This window comes from Pezoporus wallicus, unplaced genomic scaffold (genome assembly GCF_028554395.1).
Source record: "Pezoporus wallicus isolate ANWC-B61680 ecotype Strahan unplaced genomic scaffold, APGP_CSIRO_Pwel_v1 contig_3817, whole genome shotgun sequence".
NCBI lineage: Eukaryota > Metazoa > Chordata > Aves > Psittaciformes > Psittacidae > Pezoporus > Pezoporus wallicus.
This window is the reverse complement of record NW_026635157.1, coordinates 10790409-10811554: the sequence shown is the minus strand read 5'-3', so window position 1 is coordinate 10811554 and position 21146 is coordinate 10790409. Positions and strand designations below refer to the sequence as shown.

Genomic DNA, 21146 nt, shown 5'->3' with positions numbered 1-21146 from the left:
ACAACAAATAACAACAAAATTTTAAAAAGTCATTTCAAAATCAGAACATGAAATAGTGCATCCTGAATATCTGGTCAAAAAAGCAGTTAATGGTTGAGAACCTGTAGATTCCCAGATCTTTCCTCTTGAATCTTCCAATAGCATGCCTTTGTGGACCACCACTAACCAGATGAAAGTTGTCTGTTTTGCTTTCATTTAACGTGTTTGACTGCCCAAAATAGTACTGCAAAAGCATTAAAAATGTAGATGAGAACCTTTCTTTAGCATGTCTGTGCTTCATGAAAGAAGTTTCATGGAAGATGTTTTCAAAGCTTTAGGAAATGTTTACTGTGCTTGCTCAAACTGTCATTTTTATGAATGCTTGTGTTTTATCCAAGTGGATCTATGAAAATACCTTGAAAAGGGCCACTGAGTTCTGGCAGATACTTTTCCATTTTACTCCACCACAATTATTGTTCTTCTAGTGCTGTTATAGGACTCACACAAGATCTTGCACAGCCCACACACAGAAGCCTGCCTGCTATCAAATTTCAGTACCCCTTATGTAAATGATGGAGCTGCTTGTTAAAAGGAGCAGAAATTATGGAACATGGTCTGAATAGTGTATTTTGCTTTGTTCTTAGAAGCAGTCAAATCACTATGTCTTAAAATAAAAGAAAATGGATCTGATACTGGTAGAAATTTTTGTCCTGAAAGTTGTCCTTCTTGCTGAAGCTTGACAAATTTTCTGGTGTTGGTCAACTAAGTGAGCTTGGTGCCCCTTGTACATGCATTATATTTATTTTTTTGCTTACATAAGTATTTTCATGCTGAAGATTGAATGTTTCAAAATTACCTAGATTTTAAAGAGATTCAGCTGACTTGTATGCTTTTGTAAGATGTATCTTACAATAGGTACCAGGGAAACTGTTTTAAGATGTAATACGCTGTCTACAGAAGTTAATATTTTTGTCTTTCTGTGCTCTTGATGATGAGGTTGTCAGTCTTTATGTTTGAAAACCACCATGTTTTCACTTTTAAGCAGTACTAGCAATTCCAGATGCCTTTGTTGCAATCGCTAGATGGAGGTAGCATTGAGCAACACCTTGAATATTCTGCAGCTCCCTCAGATATTCTAAGTGTGATCTTGTAAAGAGTTCCCCCAACCTAGTGGTAGGAAAAAATCTGGAGTGAGTAAATGAAAGGGAAGATACTCTGTTATCTGTGAGAACTCTGCTTCCTTCATATGTTTTATAGGATTGCGTTATACAGTGTCGTGGTTTAAGCCCAGTCGGCAACGCAGCCACGCAGCCTGCTCTCTCTCACTCCCCCGCCTTTCCTCCCCCCCCACTCCTGGAGAGATGGGGAGGAGAATCAAAAGAATGTAACTCCCACAGGTTGAGATAAGAACATTCCAGTAACTAAGGTATAACACAAACCACTACTGCTACCACCAATGATAATAATGATAAGGGAAATAACAAGGGAGGAGAATACAACCGCTCACCACCCACCAACCGATAATCAGCCTGGCCCCAGCAGCAATCTAGCCCTTCCAGGTAACTGCCCCCAGTTTATATAGTGGCCATGATGTGCTGTAGTATGGAATACCTCTTTGGCTAGTTTGGGTCAGGTGTCCTGACTGCTTCCTCCTGGCTTCCCCTCCTCCCTGGCAGAGCATGAGACTGAGAAAGTCCTTGGTCAGAGTAAACATTACTGAGCAGCAACTAAAAACATCGGTGTTATCAGCACTGTTCCCAGGCTGAAGGTCAAAAACACAGCAGTGCAGCAGCTACTGAGAAGGAGAAAAATGGCTGCTACTGCTGAACCCAGGACATACAGCAGATGAAGCAACACAAACAGTGAGTTCATAGGAAATCTGTGCAAGGAAGTGAATTAATTTTATTTGCACACTATTTCATGAAGAGCATACACCTGAACGTGAGAAATTTATGAGCTCCAGCATTTGCTCAGAAGTATAGATTTATTTTTTTTTTTTAGAATCACTATAAGAAATTGCATTTTTGAAGGAAAATATATAATCATGTAATTTGAACTCTATTTTAATTCACACCCACCAGGGGCTGGAATAAATGTCTCAGTTTCAACCTTCATACTTCATGCCTAATTGTGCATTCTTCACATGCTCATAATTTAGTTTATTTTTAGTGTGCTCAGTGAAGGTTATGTGCATTCTATAAGTTTATTTAATTTTAGCAGGAGAAAAAAGCATCTGATACTCAGGCATTTTTTAAGCAAATGCTAACAGGATATATCTATTTCATGATTTATCCTGTAATTGCATTTTGAGGACTATATGCACAGCAGTTTTTACTAGGACTGACACTTAAATGCTTTTTTTTAATTCAGTAGCAGCCACAGAAAACAGCGACGAGAGTTTTACTAATGGCTACTTCTGAAAAACTTCCAAACTAGTAATGAAAAATGTAGTCTGCTTCATCTTTTGTCTGTGTTCTGTTTCATCTCAGAAATGCTTAGATCAAAATAGGTGAGAACAGTGACAATAGTATATCAGAAAAAAAAAAAACAGTGAGAGATTAGATTTGCTTGAGGATGTACCACATATTCATACCCTGTCCTAAAGTCCCTCAGAACTTGTAAAGCTGTTCTTTGTACCATGTTTGGATAAGGATTTTTGTTAGGATGGGGGGGGGAGGGGGGAGATAGGAAACTGTAGTAATAAACAAGATTACTTTCATTTGAGATTATTTATCTAAATTGGAATTCTTCATAAACCATGAAAAAGCAGTTAGACTGTTTCTGTGCTTCAGGGATCTTAATGTAGTCTAAGTCAAAATAAAAGAGGAAAAGCAGAAGTGAGTTAGATTATTTTCTTTGTGATTCTAAAGAAAATAATTGTGTTTATGTTTTTTCAGAAACTTAGACTCCTGGAGGTTTTGGCAATGATCATAAAACTGTCAGTGTATGAGTAGAATCTAGCATGTCAGCTAGGGCTTGACAGAAGAATCCTGCTTTTGATCATGAAAAGTTGCTTACTCCAGATTTTATTTTATTTTGCATCCATGTTATTACTGGGTGAAAAGCATACTATTCCCATTCTCTCCAAAAAGCAGAAGTTGTGGTCAACAGTAGGGTATGACCTCATCAGACAGCCTTCATAGGCTCCTAGCACCGCTAGGTGGTGGGACTTATACATGGGGTGAGTGACTCATCTGTGTCCACCTACCTGTGTGGTTGGAACTATCAAAATGGTCCTGTTTGTATTTGTATGCTGCCATAGCTATGTGGTTTCTGGGAGCTGTATAAACACTTTCATAGATTTCCATAAGCCTGAAGTACAGATCAAGTGCTTGATTTTGCATGCGTCGGCTTTGCTAGTGATATTTGGGTTGTTCTCAAAATTTTATTTGCAAGCTGGGGTAGAGGAGACTTAGTGATAGATAAACTTTATTGTCTCAAGATGTGAATTCTGTATTTTTATGTTATTTAAATTATATAGCTATAAATAATGCAACCTTGCAGCCATTTTCTTGATTATCAGTCAGCTTTTGCTTGTTATCCATCAGGCAGTAGCTAGGCAGATATTAGCTTGTCAAACCTGAAAAACTCACCAAAAGCAAAGGAAACAGAATCATTATGCTTGCTCTCTACAGTCCATGCAAAAAAATTGTTCCTAAAACAGACCTTATTCTTAAGAAATGAAAGGAATGATGCTTGTGTGGTGTTCTGCATATGAATGAAAGGTCTCTCGAGCTGTAATCTGAAAAGCCTGGTGCCAGTGAGTGCTCCAGGGATTTTTCAGCACTATTTCCAATTAGGGCTGGCTCTTGTTATCTGTAAAGTACTGTATATTGTTTGTAACACAGCTGGAAGCCTGTCAGGCTCTTTTCACAACTTGTAAAAACTGGTGATTGGAAAGATGAGCTTGCAGTGCTCTCCATACTCAGTCCACTCTGTAATGATTGGTTTTCTTCTGCATCTTTTTTACTGCAGTCCTGCTCTCCAGGATTTTATAGGCTTCCATCTCCACCTGCGGGAAGGACAGCTGCTCAGTCCTTAGGTGCCTGTGTTGTGTGTCAGTGTCATGGGCACAGTACTATGTGTGACTCTGAAACATCAATTTGTCAGGTATTGTATTCCTGAACTTATGAACTAAGTTTAATTTACTGCAAAATTCATAAGTTGTGTAACTGCTGTAAAAAAGAAAAAAAAAGACAATATTTTAATCCAGTTTTGCTTAAATACTTGAATTGTCAAACTTCAAGAAGGGTCACAAAAGCAAACCATCTACCTTGAAAGATTTCCATTCTGACTTTTTAGCATTCAGATTATGCAGTCCTTTTTTTCCTGCGTAAAAATAAAGGCTAGATACCTGCAAACAAAAGAGGCAGTGTACCATGTATTGTGCAATAAACACAACACTGCCCTTATAGGTAATAATACACATGACCTGATACAGTAAGACTGAATTTTAATTGATTATTCCTCCTGCTTCAGCAGCTGGAACAAAGGAGGGAAAGAAGGGTGAATTGAATAAGAAATTCCGTAGGATACATCTGGCTAGTTCCAGGCCTCCATTCTTTCTTCTTGTAAACCCATATATAACTCAGCAGGCATTTGATAGATGCTTAAAGGGAGCAAACCCACTGTGAATCATATGAGGGAGAGAGGAATTATGAATCGAAGTAAGTTTGAATCCCTGTGGCTGGGAACAAAATGTCTGCTTTCTTGTAATTAGCAAATATAACTTTAATCCTGTCTCCTTCCTCTGCAGAATTGTCAGCACAATACTGCTGGTCACCACTGTGAGATATGTGCACTGGGATTTTACGGTATTGTCCAAGGCTCTCCGGGTGACTGCAAGCCTTGTGCCTGCCCTCTACCCATTTCTAGTAACAAGTAAGCAAAGTCATGACAGAAAATTACCTTTCCAGCATGCAGACTTTGTTTTGGGCTTACTGTATTCTTTTTTCAGATGGCTACAGAAGTGCACCATGGAAACCACACTAAAAAGCTTCATATCTACTTTTGCTAATTGATCTTCCTTTAAAAGTTGGAAATTGCTCCCTTGCTAGTTTGTGACGAATAAATTAATAAGTGCTAGAAAATGCAATACTCAACAGATAATGAATGTGTGTTATAAAGGTATTCTCACAAATAAAGCTAGGGCAGAACTCAAGTACAGTATAGCCACCGGGGAGCTGTAAAAAGTCTTGTGCTCATACATTATGTTGGTATGAATGTGTTACAGTGCCTTTCTTGCTCCACTGTGGAATTTATTGATTCCTTATTTAATGTTACATGAGTTTAAGGCAATTTGTGAAAGAATAATTTAAAAGCAGTACAGTTATTGCAGTGTAAATTTTATTGGTTGCTTTATGCTGATGAGCCTGCCACAACGTCTCTGCATGTTCCCAACAGATAGCACTTTAGCACTTGAGATTTGTTTGTTGTTTTACTGAGAAGCTCTTAATGATATTTGGCATCATACTGTTGTATGCTCTGAAAAGGTTTGCATTTCATGATTGTTCTCTGGAAAGGCTGGAAGTGTTCCTTAAAAACATTTTTCTATGCTTTGTCTGACCTTTAAGATGTTTTAGTGAGTATTTCAGCCAGTTTTGGTTTGTTTTTTTTTGTTTTGTTTTTATTTGTTTGTTTGATTGATTGATTGTTTTTCTTTCTTCATTGTATAATTCCGGTGTGGTGTGCAGTTTATTTTGAAGAAGAGAATCCCTTTCTCAAACATAAGTAGCTAAATGCATCATGATCTTTCATCCATGGGAAGTGTTTTTTTAGGAAGCCTTCCAAACCTCAGAAATACTACACTGAGAACAACCTAAGCAATTATAAAAGGGGCTTGAAGAAATACACTTTATCTCAGAAAGCTATAATGTAGTCTTAACCAAAAGTTTTTCTGAGTTTTACCCTTTTCTATGAATGTTTTCTGTGATTACTTAATCAGGTGTTCTACCTACTAGTATTAACAAAGGACATGCAAGTTGCAAAGAGGAAGATTGACCAAGCTTATCAGTTTTGCACATCAAACAGATACACTGGAAAAACTTTCTGTTACTAACTGGCAGTAGGAAGTGCTGAAAATATAATTTGATCCTATTGGGGGGGGGGGGGGGGGGGGGTGTTAGAAGGGGAGGAGACTTAAAAACCTTTGGCTGCCTGAAAACACAGGTGTCAGATCAGAAAACAATCAGGACTCTTCACCTGGATGGTTGTGGCACCCTGCTACAAGAACGTAGATGAACTGTAGAGAATGTAGAACTATAGATAAATGTAGAGAGCTACAAGAATAAGAATGTAGTTCTGCACACCGTGCTCCAGAAATCACTTCAGTACCTTATCTAAAAGCTAATGTAAAACACAGGAAGTAGGTGGCACTGAAGTGCTCCACAGTTGAGAAAGGGGTGGACTCCGGGTAGCACATGTGTCCTTGGACTGCACTTAAAATGCTCAGCTGCCTGAGGAAGCGAAGCAGATAAAGGGCCAATGCCTCATGGGGCCACAAGGCTTGCATGCCTGCAGATGCTGTCAGAGCCGTTTGTGTCATGCTCACATAAAAGTGATCATGAGGATTTTTTTGTTCAAAACTATTTATAGGAGATAAGTGAATAACGCCTAGTCTGAAATTAGTAAATACACTTTATCCTAAAATAGTTATTCAGTTTCTTTCTGCTGTCAAGAGAGGAGTCAGATCTGAGCCAGAAACAGAACTGCTTGAGTTTTACAGAGCTTATCTCAGATGTCTCTAGATGTCATGGGCAGGATTTCTACTTCTGTTAGCTCTAGCCATCAATACCTGTGTTGTAGATGCAGGGACAGACAACTATAGATGTTAAAACTGAAGGAAACCACCATTGGAGAGAGGACAGGGCAGAAGATATTTCAATATGTGTCAAATTATGCCTGTCTGTGCATCTCCGTTTTCCACTGCTGATAGAGGATGCTTGAATTTAGCACTTAGACTACATGCCTAACTTTTAAATGGATAGGCCTAGGTGGAATAGATCCATTCCATGAAGCTAAGGAATTAGGTGGAAAACAAGCGTATTACGCCTTGGATTTGTGTGTTGTGCAGCTTAGTGAAAGCTCTTACAGATACTACTAAGGAAAAAAGATCTAACTACTTGCAGCTGTTTTATGGTAGTCAAGTAAACATAATCTGCATAAAATGCAGATAGGTAATTAGATATCTCATTAGCTTATTATGTCGTGACTTGACGTGCTGATATTTGTGAACGGTATGGTGCAATTTTATAGAATTATGGAATGGTTTAGGTTAGAAAGGACCTTAAGATCATCTAGTTCCAACCCCCCTGCCATGGGCAGGGATGCTTCACACTAGACCATGTCACCTGAGGCCCTGTCCAGCCTGGCCTTGAACACTGCCAGGGATGGAGCATTCACAACTTCCTTGGGTAACCCATTCCAGTGCCTCACCACCCTCACAGAAAAGAATTTCTTCCTTATATCTAACCTGAACTTCCCATGTTTAAGTTTGAACTCATTCCCCTTTGTTCTATCACTACAGTCCCTCATTAAAAGTCCCTCTCCACAGGCTAGGAGTTGTTATTTTTATTTATTAAATTTTACAAAACTCCACTAAGGTTTTAGATACTGTCTTTAACTCCTGCACAGTCAGCTTCAAACACAATGAGTTTAAAAAAAAAAAAAAATAAAAAGAAGTTGTTCCTAGGGGTGCGGATCTATTTTTACAGAGTTGAAAACATGTTGGATAATGAGTTCATGAGTAAAAGATCAATTTGTTTACATTTTTTTTCCAAAGGTGTAATTTTATATGCTTATTCAAGCACTTGATTTAATGCTTTATAAGCAAGTTAGAGTAAGATGTTGGTTGTAATGTACCAAGAAGGAGATCTGGGCTCACCATTAGCCACCTCTCTGCTTTTCTGGTTCTTCTTCCATAAAAAGTTGAAAGAGTTTTTACAGTATGACACTATTTAGTTTTGTTTCTTTTCCCCTTCCTACCCTTTTTGTTTAACTGTCTGTGAAGGCACTTACTATACTAATATTCCAGCAACACGCTCCTTTGCACAGTTCCCATAGGTACACATTGCAGTCACAAATTATCTATCTATGTCATGGCTTAGTAAAAGTAATCTAACCTCTTCTATGACTCCATTCCCTCTGATATGGCCCTGCTAGCGTTTGCCTAAGTTGTGCCAGTATCACAGCAAAGGCATTCACAAAATTCTTAATAGAAAGAAGGGATCTCCCACAAATGTTTCTAAACAGATAAAATACTGCCGTTTACACTGAGTGAAGTTTACTGTGGGCACTTCTGCACAGCTGAGTGAAATGATGCAGTAGAGTAGAAACAGTGTTTTACTTTCTTTTGTTTTAGTTTTAGCCCTTCTTGTGTTGCGGAAGGACCTAGTAATTACCGGTGTACTGCATGCCCACCTGGATATGAAGGCCAATATTGTGAAAGGTAGGGTGAATGAAAAAAGAAAAAGGGAGACAATGAAAGGTGGGGAAGACATGGAGAGCAATGTCCTTCAATACAATAAACATGTGTTTACTGATGTTTAAATACATGCCTTCAGATAAGTTACTTCTTTATATGTTGTTAAAACTCAGCCATAATAGGCAATTTTTATGTACAGCCACTGTAAATTGATAATCAGTGTTAATTGTATCACAGATATTGTACTAGTCTTTCTGATTTGTGGGTTTGGTGTTTGTTTTTTTTTTTTCCTTGGGCCTCAGAAGTTAAATTAAAAAATATGAAATTTATCTAAAATTAGATCCTATGCTTATGGTGTGCCTTGATGTCACTCATACCCCTTGTTGTAGTGACTGTTGTGTCCTCATGATCACTGACTGTGAAAGACACCTATAAACATATTAATGATGAAATTGTAAATTAATAATCTAAACAGCAGTTGTCCTGTCCATAGAAAAGCTGGAGGATTAAGCTGATCAAAATTAGCAAGTGTGTACTATGAGATTTCACTTCTAATGCATAACACAAGTATCCAGAGAAGGGAAAACAAAGGCCTATAGGTGAAAGACTGTAATGTAGAAACTTTTCTGTCATGGTGTAATAGCAGTTTAATCGAACAGTGTTAAGGGCATGGAATCACTTTTGCAAACTCCTTCCATCCAAACTGTTCCATGTCCTAGTTAAAAGCTGTTATCACTTTGTTGGACAGTTTGTAATATTTCTCCCTCTACAAATGCATAGTGAGTCATGAAGCACCAAAGATTTTTTTAATGGTTCACGAATGAATGTTCAGGTACATTTTGTTTCCAATCTTGCCAATTATTCATTGTTGTACACTATGCCACTCAGTTCCCAAACCTGGTTTTGTATTTGCAATGTCTAGGTGTTCTTCTGGCTACACGGGAAATCCACAAACTCCAGGAGGTTCCTGCCAGAAATGTGAGTGCGATCGATACGGTTCCCTGCCTGTCCCCTGTGACCCTGTCACTGGACAGTGCACTTGCAAGCCTGGATTCACAGGGTGGAAGTGTGCTGGCTGTGAACATCGGCATGCGCGTGATGGCATGAGATGCATTTGTACGTATACTGATATCATTTTAGATACTTTTTGAATATGTTTGTCATACTTCAGAAGTTAAACCCTGTTTATGCATCAGTCAGTTCTGTGAGTTTCTTTGAAAATAGTTCTGCCAGGTTTCTTAGTACTTCAGACTTGGTTTTTCAACATCCTGAATACCTGTAACATTATTTCTAGCGCTACCTAACATTTTCAATCTCAGGCACTGCTTCGTATGATTTTTATGGTCATTTACCTTATCAGTATTCTTGGATATCCAAGATAACAGTTTCTTCATACAAAACAGCTTAAGTGCAAGTTATCATTTGTGTTCTAACTTATTAATCAGACTATTTCATTGTGTGGAAAATAAGGTTAAAAATCCTCACTATGAATCAGAAAAGCTGGGTGCTGGCAAACCAAATTTTCCACATTTTAAAAGATATGGTTCACTATAATCTCTGATTTCACACAGTATGCCAGAGATTGGAAGGGACCTCAAAAGATCATCTAGTGCAATCCCCCTGCCGGAGCAGGAACACCTAGATAATGTTACACAGGAATGTGTCCAGGCGAGTTTTGAATGTCTCCAGGGAAGGAGACTCCACAACCTCCCTGGGCAGCCTGTTCCAGTGTTCTGTCACCCTCACTGAGAAGAAGTTTCTTCTCAAGTTTAAGTGGAACCTCTTGTGTTCCAGTTTGTACCCATTACCCCTTGTCCTATCATTGTTTGCCACTGAGTAGATCCTGGCTCCATCCTCGTGACACTCCTCCTTTATATATTTATATACACTAATAAGGTCACCCCTCAGTCTCCTCTTCTCTAAACTGTAGAGACCCAGCTCCCTCAGTCTTTCCTCATAAGAGAGATGCTCCACTCCCTTAAACATCTTCGTTGTCCTGCGCTGGACTCTCTCCAGCAGGTCCCTGTCCTTCTTGAACTGAGGGGCCCAGAACTGGACACAGTATTCCAGATGCGGTCTCACCATGGCAGAGTAGAGGGGAAGGAGGACCTCTCTCGACCTACTAACCACCCCCCTTCTAATACACCCCAGGATGCCATTGGCCTTCTTGGCCACAAGGGCACAGTGTTGACTCATGGTCATCCTGTCGTCCACTAGGACCCCCAGGTCCCTCTCCCCTACACTGCTGTCTAACAGGTCGTTCCCCAACCTATACTGGAACCTGGGGTTGTTCCTGCCCAGATGCAGGACTCTACACTTTCCCTTGTTATATTTCATCAAGTTACTCCCTGCCCAACTCTCCAGCCTGTCCAGGTCTCGCTGGATGGCAGCACAGCCTTCTGGCGTGTCAGCCACTCCTCCCAGCTTAGTGTCATCAGCAAACTTGCTGATAGTACACTCAATTCCCTCATCTAAGTCACTGATGAATATATTAAATAATACCGGTCCCAGTACTGACCCCTGAGGCACTCCACTAGTTACAGGCCTCCAACTAGACTCCGCCCCATAGACTACAACTCTCTGGCTTCTCTCCTTCAGCCAGTTCACAGTCCACCTCACTACCTGATCATCCAGACCACACTTCCTCAATTTAGCTGTGAGGATGCTGTGGGAGACTGTGTCAAATGCTTTGCTGAAGTCAAGGTAGACCACATCCACTGCTCTGCCATCATCCATCCACCATGTTATTTCCTCATAAAAGGCTAAGAGATTGGTCAAGCATGATTTCCCCTTGGTGAAGCCGTGTTGACTGCCCCTCATAACCCTCTTATCCTCGATATGCCTTAAGATGGCACCAAGGATAAGGTGTTCCATCACTCTCCCAGGGATGGAGGTGAGGCTGACCAGTCTATAGTTACCCGGGTCCTCCTTCTTGCCTTTTTTGAAGACTGGAGTGACATTTGCTTTCCTCCAGTCCTCAGGCACCTCTCGCGTTTCCCAAGACTTGGTAAAGATGATGGAGAGTGGTCTAGCAAAGACTTCCGCCAGTTCCCTCAGCACCCGCGGGTGCATCCCATCTGGACCCATGGATTTATGGATGTCCAGATTGCTCAACTGGTCTCTAACCCATTCCTCATCGACTAAGGCAAACCGCTCCGTTGACCTGACTTCATCTAAGGTCTCAGGGGTACAGGGCTCTTCAGGACTGCCTGCAGCAGAGTAGACAGAGACAAAGAAGGCATTCAGTAACACTGCCATCTCTGTATCTTCTGTCACCAGGGCACCCATCCCGTTCATCAGTGGGCCTACATTGCCTCTGGTGTTAGTTTTGTCTGCCATGTATTTGAAAAAGCTCTTTTTGCTGTCCTTGACCCTTCTCGCCAGGTTTAATTCTAAGGAGGCCTTAGTCATCCTAGCTGCCTTCCTACATCCTCTAGCAGCAGCCTTATATTCCTCCCAAGTGGCCAGCCCCTCCTTCCATGACCTGTAAACTCTCCTCTTCCACTTGAGCATACCCAGCAATTCCCTATTTAGCCACGCAGGTCTCCTGGCCCTCTTCCTTGACTTCCTACGTGTCGGGATGCTCCGATCCTGAGCTCGGAAAAAGCAATCCTTGAATGCCAACCAACTATCTTGGGCCCCTTTACCTTCAAGCAGCCTTGCCCATGGGATTTCCCCTAGCAATTGCTTGAAAAGGCCAAAGTTTGCCCTGCTAAAGTCCAGGGTTGCAATTCTACTTGCTATTCTACTGGTCCTACCACACAAGACCCTGAATTCCACCATCTCATGGTCGGTGCAACCAAGGTAGCCCTCAACCCTTACTGCTTCGACCAGACCCTCCTCGTTAGTGAGGATGAGATCCAGCAGCGCTCCTCTCCTGGTCGGCTCATCCACCATTTGCAGGAGGAAGTTATCATCCATACGCTGGAGGAACCTCCTGGACTGTGGCTGGGTTGCCGAGTGGTCCTTCCAGCAAACATCAGGGAAGTTAAAATCCCCCACGATGACCACAGCCTGTGACTGTGAGGCCGCTCTCAGCTGCCTGTAGAAGGCCTCGTCAACTTCCTCACCCTGATCTGGTGGTCTGTAACAGACACCCACAACAGTATCCCCCCTGCCAGCCTGCCCCTTAATTCTCACCCACAGACTCTCAACTCGCTCGTCATCTGTCCCTGGACAGAACTCGGTGCATTGTAGTTGCTCCCGCACATAAAGAGCGACCCCACCACCCCTCCTGGCTGGCCTGTCTTTCCTGAAAAGGACGTAGCCCTCCATGACTATATTCCAGTCATGTGAGCTCTCCCACCACGTCTCTGTAATTGCCACCAGATCATAGTCTCCTGACTTAACACAGGTTTCCAACTCCTCCTGCTTATTTCCCATGCTGTGCGCATTGGTGTACAGACATTCCAGGGAGCGAGCTGAGCACACCGATTTCACCCTAGGATTATAGGAGGCCTCCCAGTCTTCACCAGTTCTGGAGCGCTGCCCCACTGGGGCAAGCCCAGCTACAACCCCATCCCCCTTTGAATCTAGTTTAAAGCTCTCCAAATGAGCCCTGCTAATTCGTGCCCCAGCATCTTTTTGCCTCTGTGAGAAAAACCTTTCCCACTTGTCATTGTCCAGAATGGTGCCCTATAAAACCAGCTGTTATCAAAGAATCCAAAGCCCTGCCTGTAGCACCAGTCTCGAAGCCAATCATTTATGAACTGAATCTTCCCATTCCTTCCCACATCACCAGTGGAAGATGGAAGGAGTGAGGAGAAGATCACTTGAGCCCCAGACTCTTTCACCATCTGCCCCAAGGCCCTGTAGCCTTTCTTCATCCCCCTCAGACTGCGGGAAGCAGCTTCCCCCTCACCTGTCTGGAATACCAGCAGCGGGTAGTAGTCTGTCGGGTGCACCAGGCTGGGGAGCGCCCTAGTGATATCCCTGATCCGGGCTCCAGGCAGACTACACACTTCCCTATGATGAGGGTCAACTCTGCATATCAGGCCCTCTGTTCCTCTCAGAAGGGAATCGCCTACTACAATGACCCTTAACTGCAACATACTCATATGCCAGTGTCAGAATGTATCTGCACTACCTGTAGTGGCACTTTTTACTGTAGCTAGATGATCAGTTTTCACCATAAGAACAGTCCTTTGCATGTGCAAAGATGTTTCATTGTTTGTTAGGAATTTTTCTTTGACTCAATCTTGGGGGGAGGGAGGTGGGAGGAAAGGACCTTTAGCCATGCTGCACTCAACAAACTTGCAGTACTGGTAGTAGGAGAAAATAATATAATCAGATTCCTTTAATACCAGGTTTTAGACACTTAAATACTGTACTCTGAATAGACTGCTGCTTGCAATGAGAGACTTTTTCCCTGCTGCCACTTAATTCTGCCACCCGGGAGAACAAGAGAGCTCCTATCCACTAGTTCTGGCACAATTAAGGATTTCTCTCTGAAACAGGGAGCAGCTCCATGATATCAGCCCTTCCAAATTCAGAACTAAGTAGAGATGCTGATTCCATCAGAAGCAGACCTTGAAGAATCTGTGAAAAGAATCATCTCCTAGCTCCAGCACAGTCCTTAATTCAGCAGGAGCTGGAAGCTTCTTATCGCAAGCCTTCACAGAGTGAATTGAAAAGGAAGATACTCTGTAACACCAGATCTATGAAGTCTTGGACTAGCTTCTGCTGTGTCCTGACTTTTACAGAAGTTGTGAGCCCTGATGGCATAGCCGTAAGAATTAAGCTTAGCTCTGTGCTGGACAACTGCTTCGTTGTCTATATGAGTTTAATAATGAGTTTAATGAGTTTGATAGCTGATAAGCTATCAATTGTTCTCCCCTTTTTTGATGCATGAGTTCTTGTTGAGTTTAGACCAACACTCTAATGTCTTTCACCTAGCTCAAGCACTATATAAACCTAACTAGTACTGGCATGTATCAGAACCAGCAAGTGAAGCTTTCTAAATAGTGAAAATCAGAAATACACCTGAGTTCATACTTTAGACCATGATCTGGATCTGAATTTTTCCAGATTTGGAGACATCTTGATCACACAAGCTCCCTGAACCAGCAGCGATGGCAAGAAAGTTAAAGCTTTCAGCTCTCTACTGGGGTTCTGTTTTGGGGGTAGAAGAAAGCTTTTTTTATTATTATTATTTGGTGTGAGACCAGTGCCAAAATGGGAAAAATGGGGTAACAGCCAACAGATTAGTGAGCTAGCAATAACTCAACACTATTGTGAAGCAACAGAAAACTAATACTAAAGAGTCACTGACTTTCATAGGATACCACCGCATATCAGAGATTGTATAGTTGCCCTTAGACAAATAATTACCTAGACATAAAACAATATTCTGAATCTTAACAGCAACGAATGTATTAAAGCAAAATTGTGTTAGATAATCACATAGTTGGAGGAACACAGATATCGATTCCTTTATTATACATTATGTCCTCTTTGTAAGATGGAAGAAGTGGTTAGATATCCATAAACTTATAGTCTTTTATTAGTTGTGCAGTTGTTTAAAAGAAGTATTTCTTTGGTATGCATACTTTGGAGATGCTTCTCACAAGGGGTAAGTCAAAATCCTCACAGAACTTACTGTTCATGGGAAAGTGTGGTGTAAATGGAAAATGCAGTAATTTGCATGAATTGCTTGCTGGACTATGGTAATATTGACTGCATGATTTGCCTTTTACATGCTTGGACTGCTGTAATGATCTGAATTTAGTGCTGCATTTGTTGATTTAGACAAATATTTATCCTGGCAGTTTTATAGATAGACACAGAAGTGTTTAGTCTTGCAAAATATAATCATACTCTTGAAATATTTCCCATAGCTACAGTACATTTCAGACAGCGTATTGGAGAAGCTTAGTTCTGTCCCATCTACTGAACTGTGGTCCGTCCTTGATGTAGTTCCTCTTTCCAACCTGATTATCGTGGACAATGTGTTAATTTATACTGAATGCTCATTTACCAATTGTGTACTCATTGAGAATACTTCATCTCTTCAGAAGCTGTTCATTTTTTTCTTACGCATGTGAAGTCAGTTTGACACATAGCAAATTTTTAGCCACTGACAATTTTGAGGGTGAATAGATTTAGCTTGTTTCCTAAGTGAAATAATATATCAGAAAAAACCCAACCAAATGAAAACAAACAAGAAAACAGAAATACCTTTTCAGGGCCAAGATCACTTATTTGCATCCTTCAAAATGTCAGGTCTACCTACTTTCCTGACCAGCTACAGAGCAGGTGTTTATTATATAAAATGTTCAGTTGGCTGTAAAATTTGCTTTTCCTATAAGTCTCTTGGAATTCTAAAAGAAAACACGCATATGACAAGAGCTGGGATGGCAATAAGCTTTCTTTAATTTCATGTCAAAACAGAACTCAGAATGTATCATGCCCACAGTTAACAACTCCAGAGAAGTTCCCGTGCAGTTCAGCTTATGTAACAAAATAGTGTGAAACAGGAGGAAGAAGTCTGCAAATGGAAGCAATGAAAATGCAAAAGAGAGTCTTAAAATAACAGCATCTTAGCTTTCTGCACCCACCTCTGACTGTACTAATGTAGCATATATCTTGTCTCCTTTTCAATCATCACATGAGTTTCATGGTGTATTAAACTAGTATTCATTATTCTTCTTTTCTCTGTATTTGACTCAACTCCTCAGTATACAGAGCAGCCAACCTACAGAATAAGAACAACGTTTAGATAGCTGTGAAAAATTTTAAGGGCAGAAAAGATTTAATCTACATGAAAAATAGATTTCAGGAAAAAAATTCTTCTCCGTTGAATATTACTTCTCTTTTTCTACAGAAGCATACACGTTGTTTAGTGGCTTTTTTAGCCATTGAACAGCCTAGAAGTGTAGCTGAAATAAATAATTACATATCTGTAAAACTTCAGGTACAACCTTTCATGTCTCAACATCACCAGTGAATTCATTGTTTCACAGTTTGTGCCATCTCCTGAGATATTGTTTAGGTTTGCCAGTTCTCTTTAGCATGCAGGGAAACAAAGGCATTCACGCACCTCTGTTCCAAAGGATAAAGAATTTTCCTGTCTGCAGCATAAATGATAACAAAACTTTAAGGTTATGAAAATTTCTCATGATAGTTGATAGAAATCAAGGAGAGGGCAGGGGTAATGTGCAAACTCCTTTTGGTCTATGCAGCACGTGCCAGTATTTTTCATGCTAAAGAGAATTTGCAAGAAAAGAAGCATACATGAAAAACACACTGCTTAGTGAAAGGAGGTAGGGAATAGCATTTCTTAAAAGAAAACTATCATTATTTTTACCTGGACTCTTTCTGCTGTCTGCATTAGAAGATTAGCATGCTTGCCCATGCTGTTATATGACTACAAAGTATGTAAACTATAAGATTTCTTTAGTATTTTCTTATGTTCAAATCCACAGCCATACTATACTTCATAAAGTGTTCCTTAGATTTTTTGCATTACCTGTCCACTTTTCTAAAACTTCATCCAAATTGCTTGTCTGATTTAGGATTTTATATTGGCTAGTCCATAATGGATAGTGTTAACTATTTCCTCTTTTTGTGAGGTAAGCCTACCAATTTTGCTCTTCATATTTTATATTAAACTGTCACATTACCAAGTCTTAGGCAATAAGTCCTGTTCCCTAATTGTTGTTTCTATTTTTTTCTCACACTGTGTTTTTGGGGTAAAATGCCTGAAATTAGTGTTAACACTCACAGAATTGTATGCAAGCCATATAATTTCTAACTCAAACATATGTCTTAAGCATTTAGCAGGAATAAATAAACTTTGCTGTTCTTTCCCCCAGCTTGTGATGATGAATGCACGGGACTCCTTCTCAATGACCTGGATCGACTAAACCAGATGATCCTGAGCGTTAATCTTAGTGGTCCACTGCCTGCTCCGTATAAAATGTTGCATGGTTTTGAGAACACAACACAGGAATTAAAGGTATGTTCACAGTATTTACATACGCAAATAATAGGATTTCAGTACAACTTTTATCATAGAATGCAGTTTTGAAGGGGACCTCAAGGACTACCTGGTCCAAACTTTATTGATAAAAGTACTGACTAGGCAAAATATCCCGTACCCTGCCCAGTGAAATTTTGAAAGTGTCTGTCACTGAGGAGTCTGCCACTTCCCTGGGGAGGTTATTCCAGTGCCGGATTGTTCTCATTGCGAAAAGTTTTCCTCTTGTGTCCTGTTGGAATCTGCCTGGGAGTAACTTGTACCCATTACTCTCATCTCTTCCATGTGACTCCTTGTAAAAAGGGAGTCTTTACCTTATTTGTAGGCACTCCTTAAATACTAGAACATGGTGATAAGGTCTCCCCTAGTCCCTCTTCTCAAGGCTGAAAGTTCCTCAGGCTTTCCTCATACAGCTTCACATTCTGTGGATCATCTTTGTGGTCCTCCTCTGGCTCCATCCTGTCCACATCTTTTTTGTAAAGTGAGGACCAAAACTGAACACAGGATTCTGGGTGTGGCCTGACAAGCACTTAGTATAGTGGGATAATGACTTTATCTCTGCTAGTTATGCCCTTGCTGATGTAACCCAGCATCCTGTTGGCTTGCTTTGCTGCAGCTGCCTGCTGTTCACTCATACTGAGCTTGTTGTCTGCCAGGACCTCCAGGTCCCTTTCTACAGAGCTGCTTCCCAGGCAGGTAAATCCCAGCCTGTGCTGCACTCCTGGATTATGTTTTCCCAGTTGCAAGACCTTACACTTGTCCTTTTTGAAGTTCATAAGGCTCTTGTTAGCCCACCCTTCCAGCCTACCTAGGTCTTCCTGCAGGGTGGCTCTCCGTTCCAGAGTGTCCGCTTCCCCACTCAGTTTGGTATCATCAGCAAACTTGATCAGGGTACACTTAATCTTATCTTCCAGATCACTTATGAAGACACTAAATAGCATTGGGCCCAGTGTCAATCCCTGAGGGACCCGCTAGTGACAGGTCACCAGTTTGAAAAGAGCTATTTACCACCACCCTCTGCATGCAGCCAGTCAACCAGTTCCCCACCAACCACACAGACCACTTGGTCTAGACTGTAACGTGTCAGTTTCTCTATGAGAAGGCTGTGGGAAACAGTGTCAAAAGCCTTGGAGAAATCCAGGTAGACAGTGTCCACTGTTCACCCCAATCAACCAAGCAGGTTCTTTTGTCATAGAAGGTGATAAGGTTTGTCAAGCACGATTTGCTACCGGTGAATCTGTGCTGGCTTTTCCCAATTACATGCTTCATTTGAGTTGTGACAGATCCAGGAGGATTCATTCCATACTTTTCTAAGGGACTGAAGTAAGATTTAAAAGTATAATTTCCTGGATCCTCCTTTGAGCCCTTTTTGTAGATGTGTGTGACATTCGATTTCTTCTGGTCTTCTAGTATATTTCCTGATCTCCACAATGCCTCAAAGATTATGAAGAGTGGCCTTACAATAACATTAGCCAGTTCTCTTAACACCCTCAGGTGGATATTGTCAGGGCCCATCAATCTGTAGGAGTCAAGCTCCTGCAACAGTTTATACACCAACTCTTCCTTCGCTGATGGTGTGTCTGTGCTTGCATCAACCTGGAATTTTGTTCCCAAGGCCTAGGGTGCAGCAGTGATGGTAAAAGAATGAGATGAATAACATGTTGAGAACCTCTGCTTTTTCAGCTAATTCACCTCTCCCATTTGGCAGCAGGCCATTGTTTTTCTTCTATTTCTGCTTGTAGTGTACGTACCTGAAGAATCCTTGTACTTTTTGACATCTCTGGCTAATTTCAATTTGAGATGAACTTTTGCTTTTCTAACTGCCTCTTGGCACACCCTGGCCATGCCCCTGCAGTTCTCAATGGGCATTTGTCTGTTTTTCCATCTCTGGTATGCTTCACTTTTGGTTTTAAGCAGAGTCAGAAGTTCACAATTAATCCAAGGGGATGTCTTACTCCGTCTGCTTCCCTTACCTTTAAAGTGGATGAACTGGTTTTGTCCTTACAAGAGTGTTCTTGAAAATCTCCCAGTACTCTCTAGCTCCTTTATCCTCCATGAAAGCCTCACATGGAATCCCTCCCAGCTGAGCTGTAAGCAAGCTGCAGTTTATTCTTCTAAAGTCTAAAACCTTTGTCTTACTACTGACCTTCAGCATGCTCAGCAGGATCCCAAACTCTACCATCACTGCAGCCAAGGCTGTCACAGACCTTGATACTACAAAGCAGGTTTTCTTGATTTGTGAATAGCAAGTCCAGCAGTGCCTCATTCCTGGTACTTGAATCTGTTCAAACATTCAGCCATAGATAGGTTCAGGAAAGAAGAAAACTGCGAGACCTAATTACTTCAAATTGCTTTGGTTGTTACGTAGTTATTACGGTTATTTATTTTGTCTTATTTTAATAATGAAAACTTGCAGCAGTAATATACATACATATGTGCAAGGAATTACATTGCAGGCCAGAAAAAATGATGTTGCATACAAATAAAATGGTGTTTATGCTGGTGATCCAAAAAGTGGTTATATATTTTATATACTCTGTGTTCCCTACCACAATAATAGGTTCTCCACTAAACTATGTAAACCTGTCAAGATTCTTGACAAAAGTATGTTGGATGGATGCAACAAAAGAGTCAATGATGAAAGGGAGTTACATACTGTAATGAAAGGAAATTTTGATGCTTCTTCTCTGCAATATTTGGAAGCACTGAGATCCATTAAATACAGATTTTCACTCTCTCTCCTCTTCCCCAACAGCATTTGCTTTCGCCTCAGAGAGCTCCAGAGAGATTTCTTCAGCTAGCACAAGAAAATCTGGATACCCTGGTGACAGAAATGGATGAACTACTGACAAGAGTAAGTCTATGATCACTTTGGGGTCTGTGGGTTTGGTTAAGGCTGCATAATGACAGAAATCTTCTGCATATGAATTAAACATGAATGAGTAGATGAATTACAAGATGCTTCTCTGTCTCAGTGTTTGAAATGGCAACAAGTCCTCCAACAACCTCTTTTTGTGGGCCAATACATTGAGATATATTTTCTGCAAAACTTTATAATAATTTCAGAAAACTTTCTAATGCTCATACAAAGCACCTAAAAATGAGCATATGTGGAAAAGCTGACACTCAAGGAAAGAGAATTCTTGATACAGCATTTAAGGTCTTTTCCATGACTTCAGCTGCAGGTTAAAACAGCTACAAACCTAATGGCAATAAAAGCATGGGGTTACCACGCAGTTTCTTGCATGTCTGGAGGGTTTTTTTTTGTTGATTTTCTTGAGTGGCTGAGGTTTTCACTAGCTGAACTGCCTGGTTTGCTTCCTTTTTTTTTCTGAACATTAGTAATGTCTCTGGTAAGGTTACCTGTTTTCTGCAGCAGCAACATCATCTCACTGTATTCCCTTTCAAACTTCTTAAGTCTGACTGCCTTGAGATCTCAGCCCATTTCTTTTTTAATGTTGCCTGTTGCAATACAAGTAGCCTGGCTTCACTCACAGTTACTTAGTGCCCAACCATCTCAAGCACATTATAGGAAAAGTTTTGCTGTTTTGCGGTTTCATTTTCCATTTTGGGTTATCTATTGTGTTGGCTTATTTCGCCAGGAGCTGTAGATCAAATGGTAGCCTAGCCTGAGCCACTTGTTTTAAAGAAATTTTATGGTAAGGCAACAGAATTCCTGGTATAACTCATTAAGAGTCAATGAATGAATTGAAATGAGGACATTATCTAAAAGGAAGAATTCAAATATATGCACAAGGTGTGTGAGTT

At 40.8% G+C, this 21146-nt stretch overlaps 1 protein-coding gene across 6 annotated transcripts in view; it reads left to right on the top strand.

The window, feature by feature from the left end:
* The window catches only part of LAMA2 (laminin subunit alpha 2), a 368416-nt gene that overhangs the window by 259050 nt on the left and 88220 nt on the right, over positions 1-21146 (top strand). For all 6 annotated transcript variants that reach the window (XM_057408938.1, XM_057408930.1, XM_057408924.1 and 3 more), the window contains 6 exons: positions 3955-4089; positions 4736-4860; positions 8339-8425; positions 9324-9517; positions 17215-17357; positions 20134-20232. In XM_057408938.1, coding sequence (XP_057264921.1) covers positions 3955-4089; positions 4736-4860; positions 8339-8425; positions 9324-9517; positions 17215-17357; positions 20134-20232 — 783 coding nt within the window. The remainder of the gene's footprint in view (positions 1-3954; positions 4090-4735; positions 4861-8338; positions 8426-9323; positions 9518-17214; positions 17358-20133; positions 20233-21146) is intronic.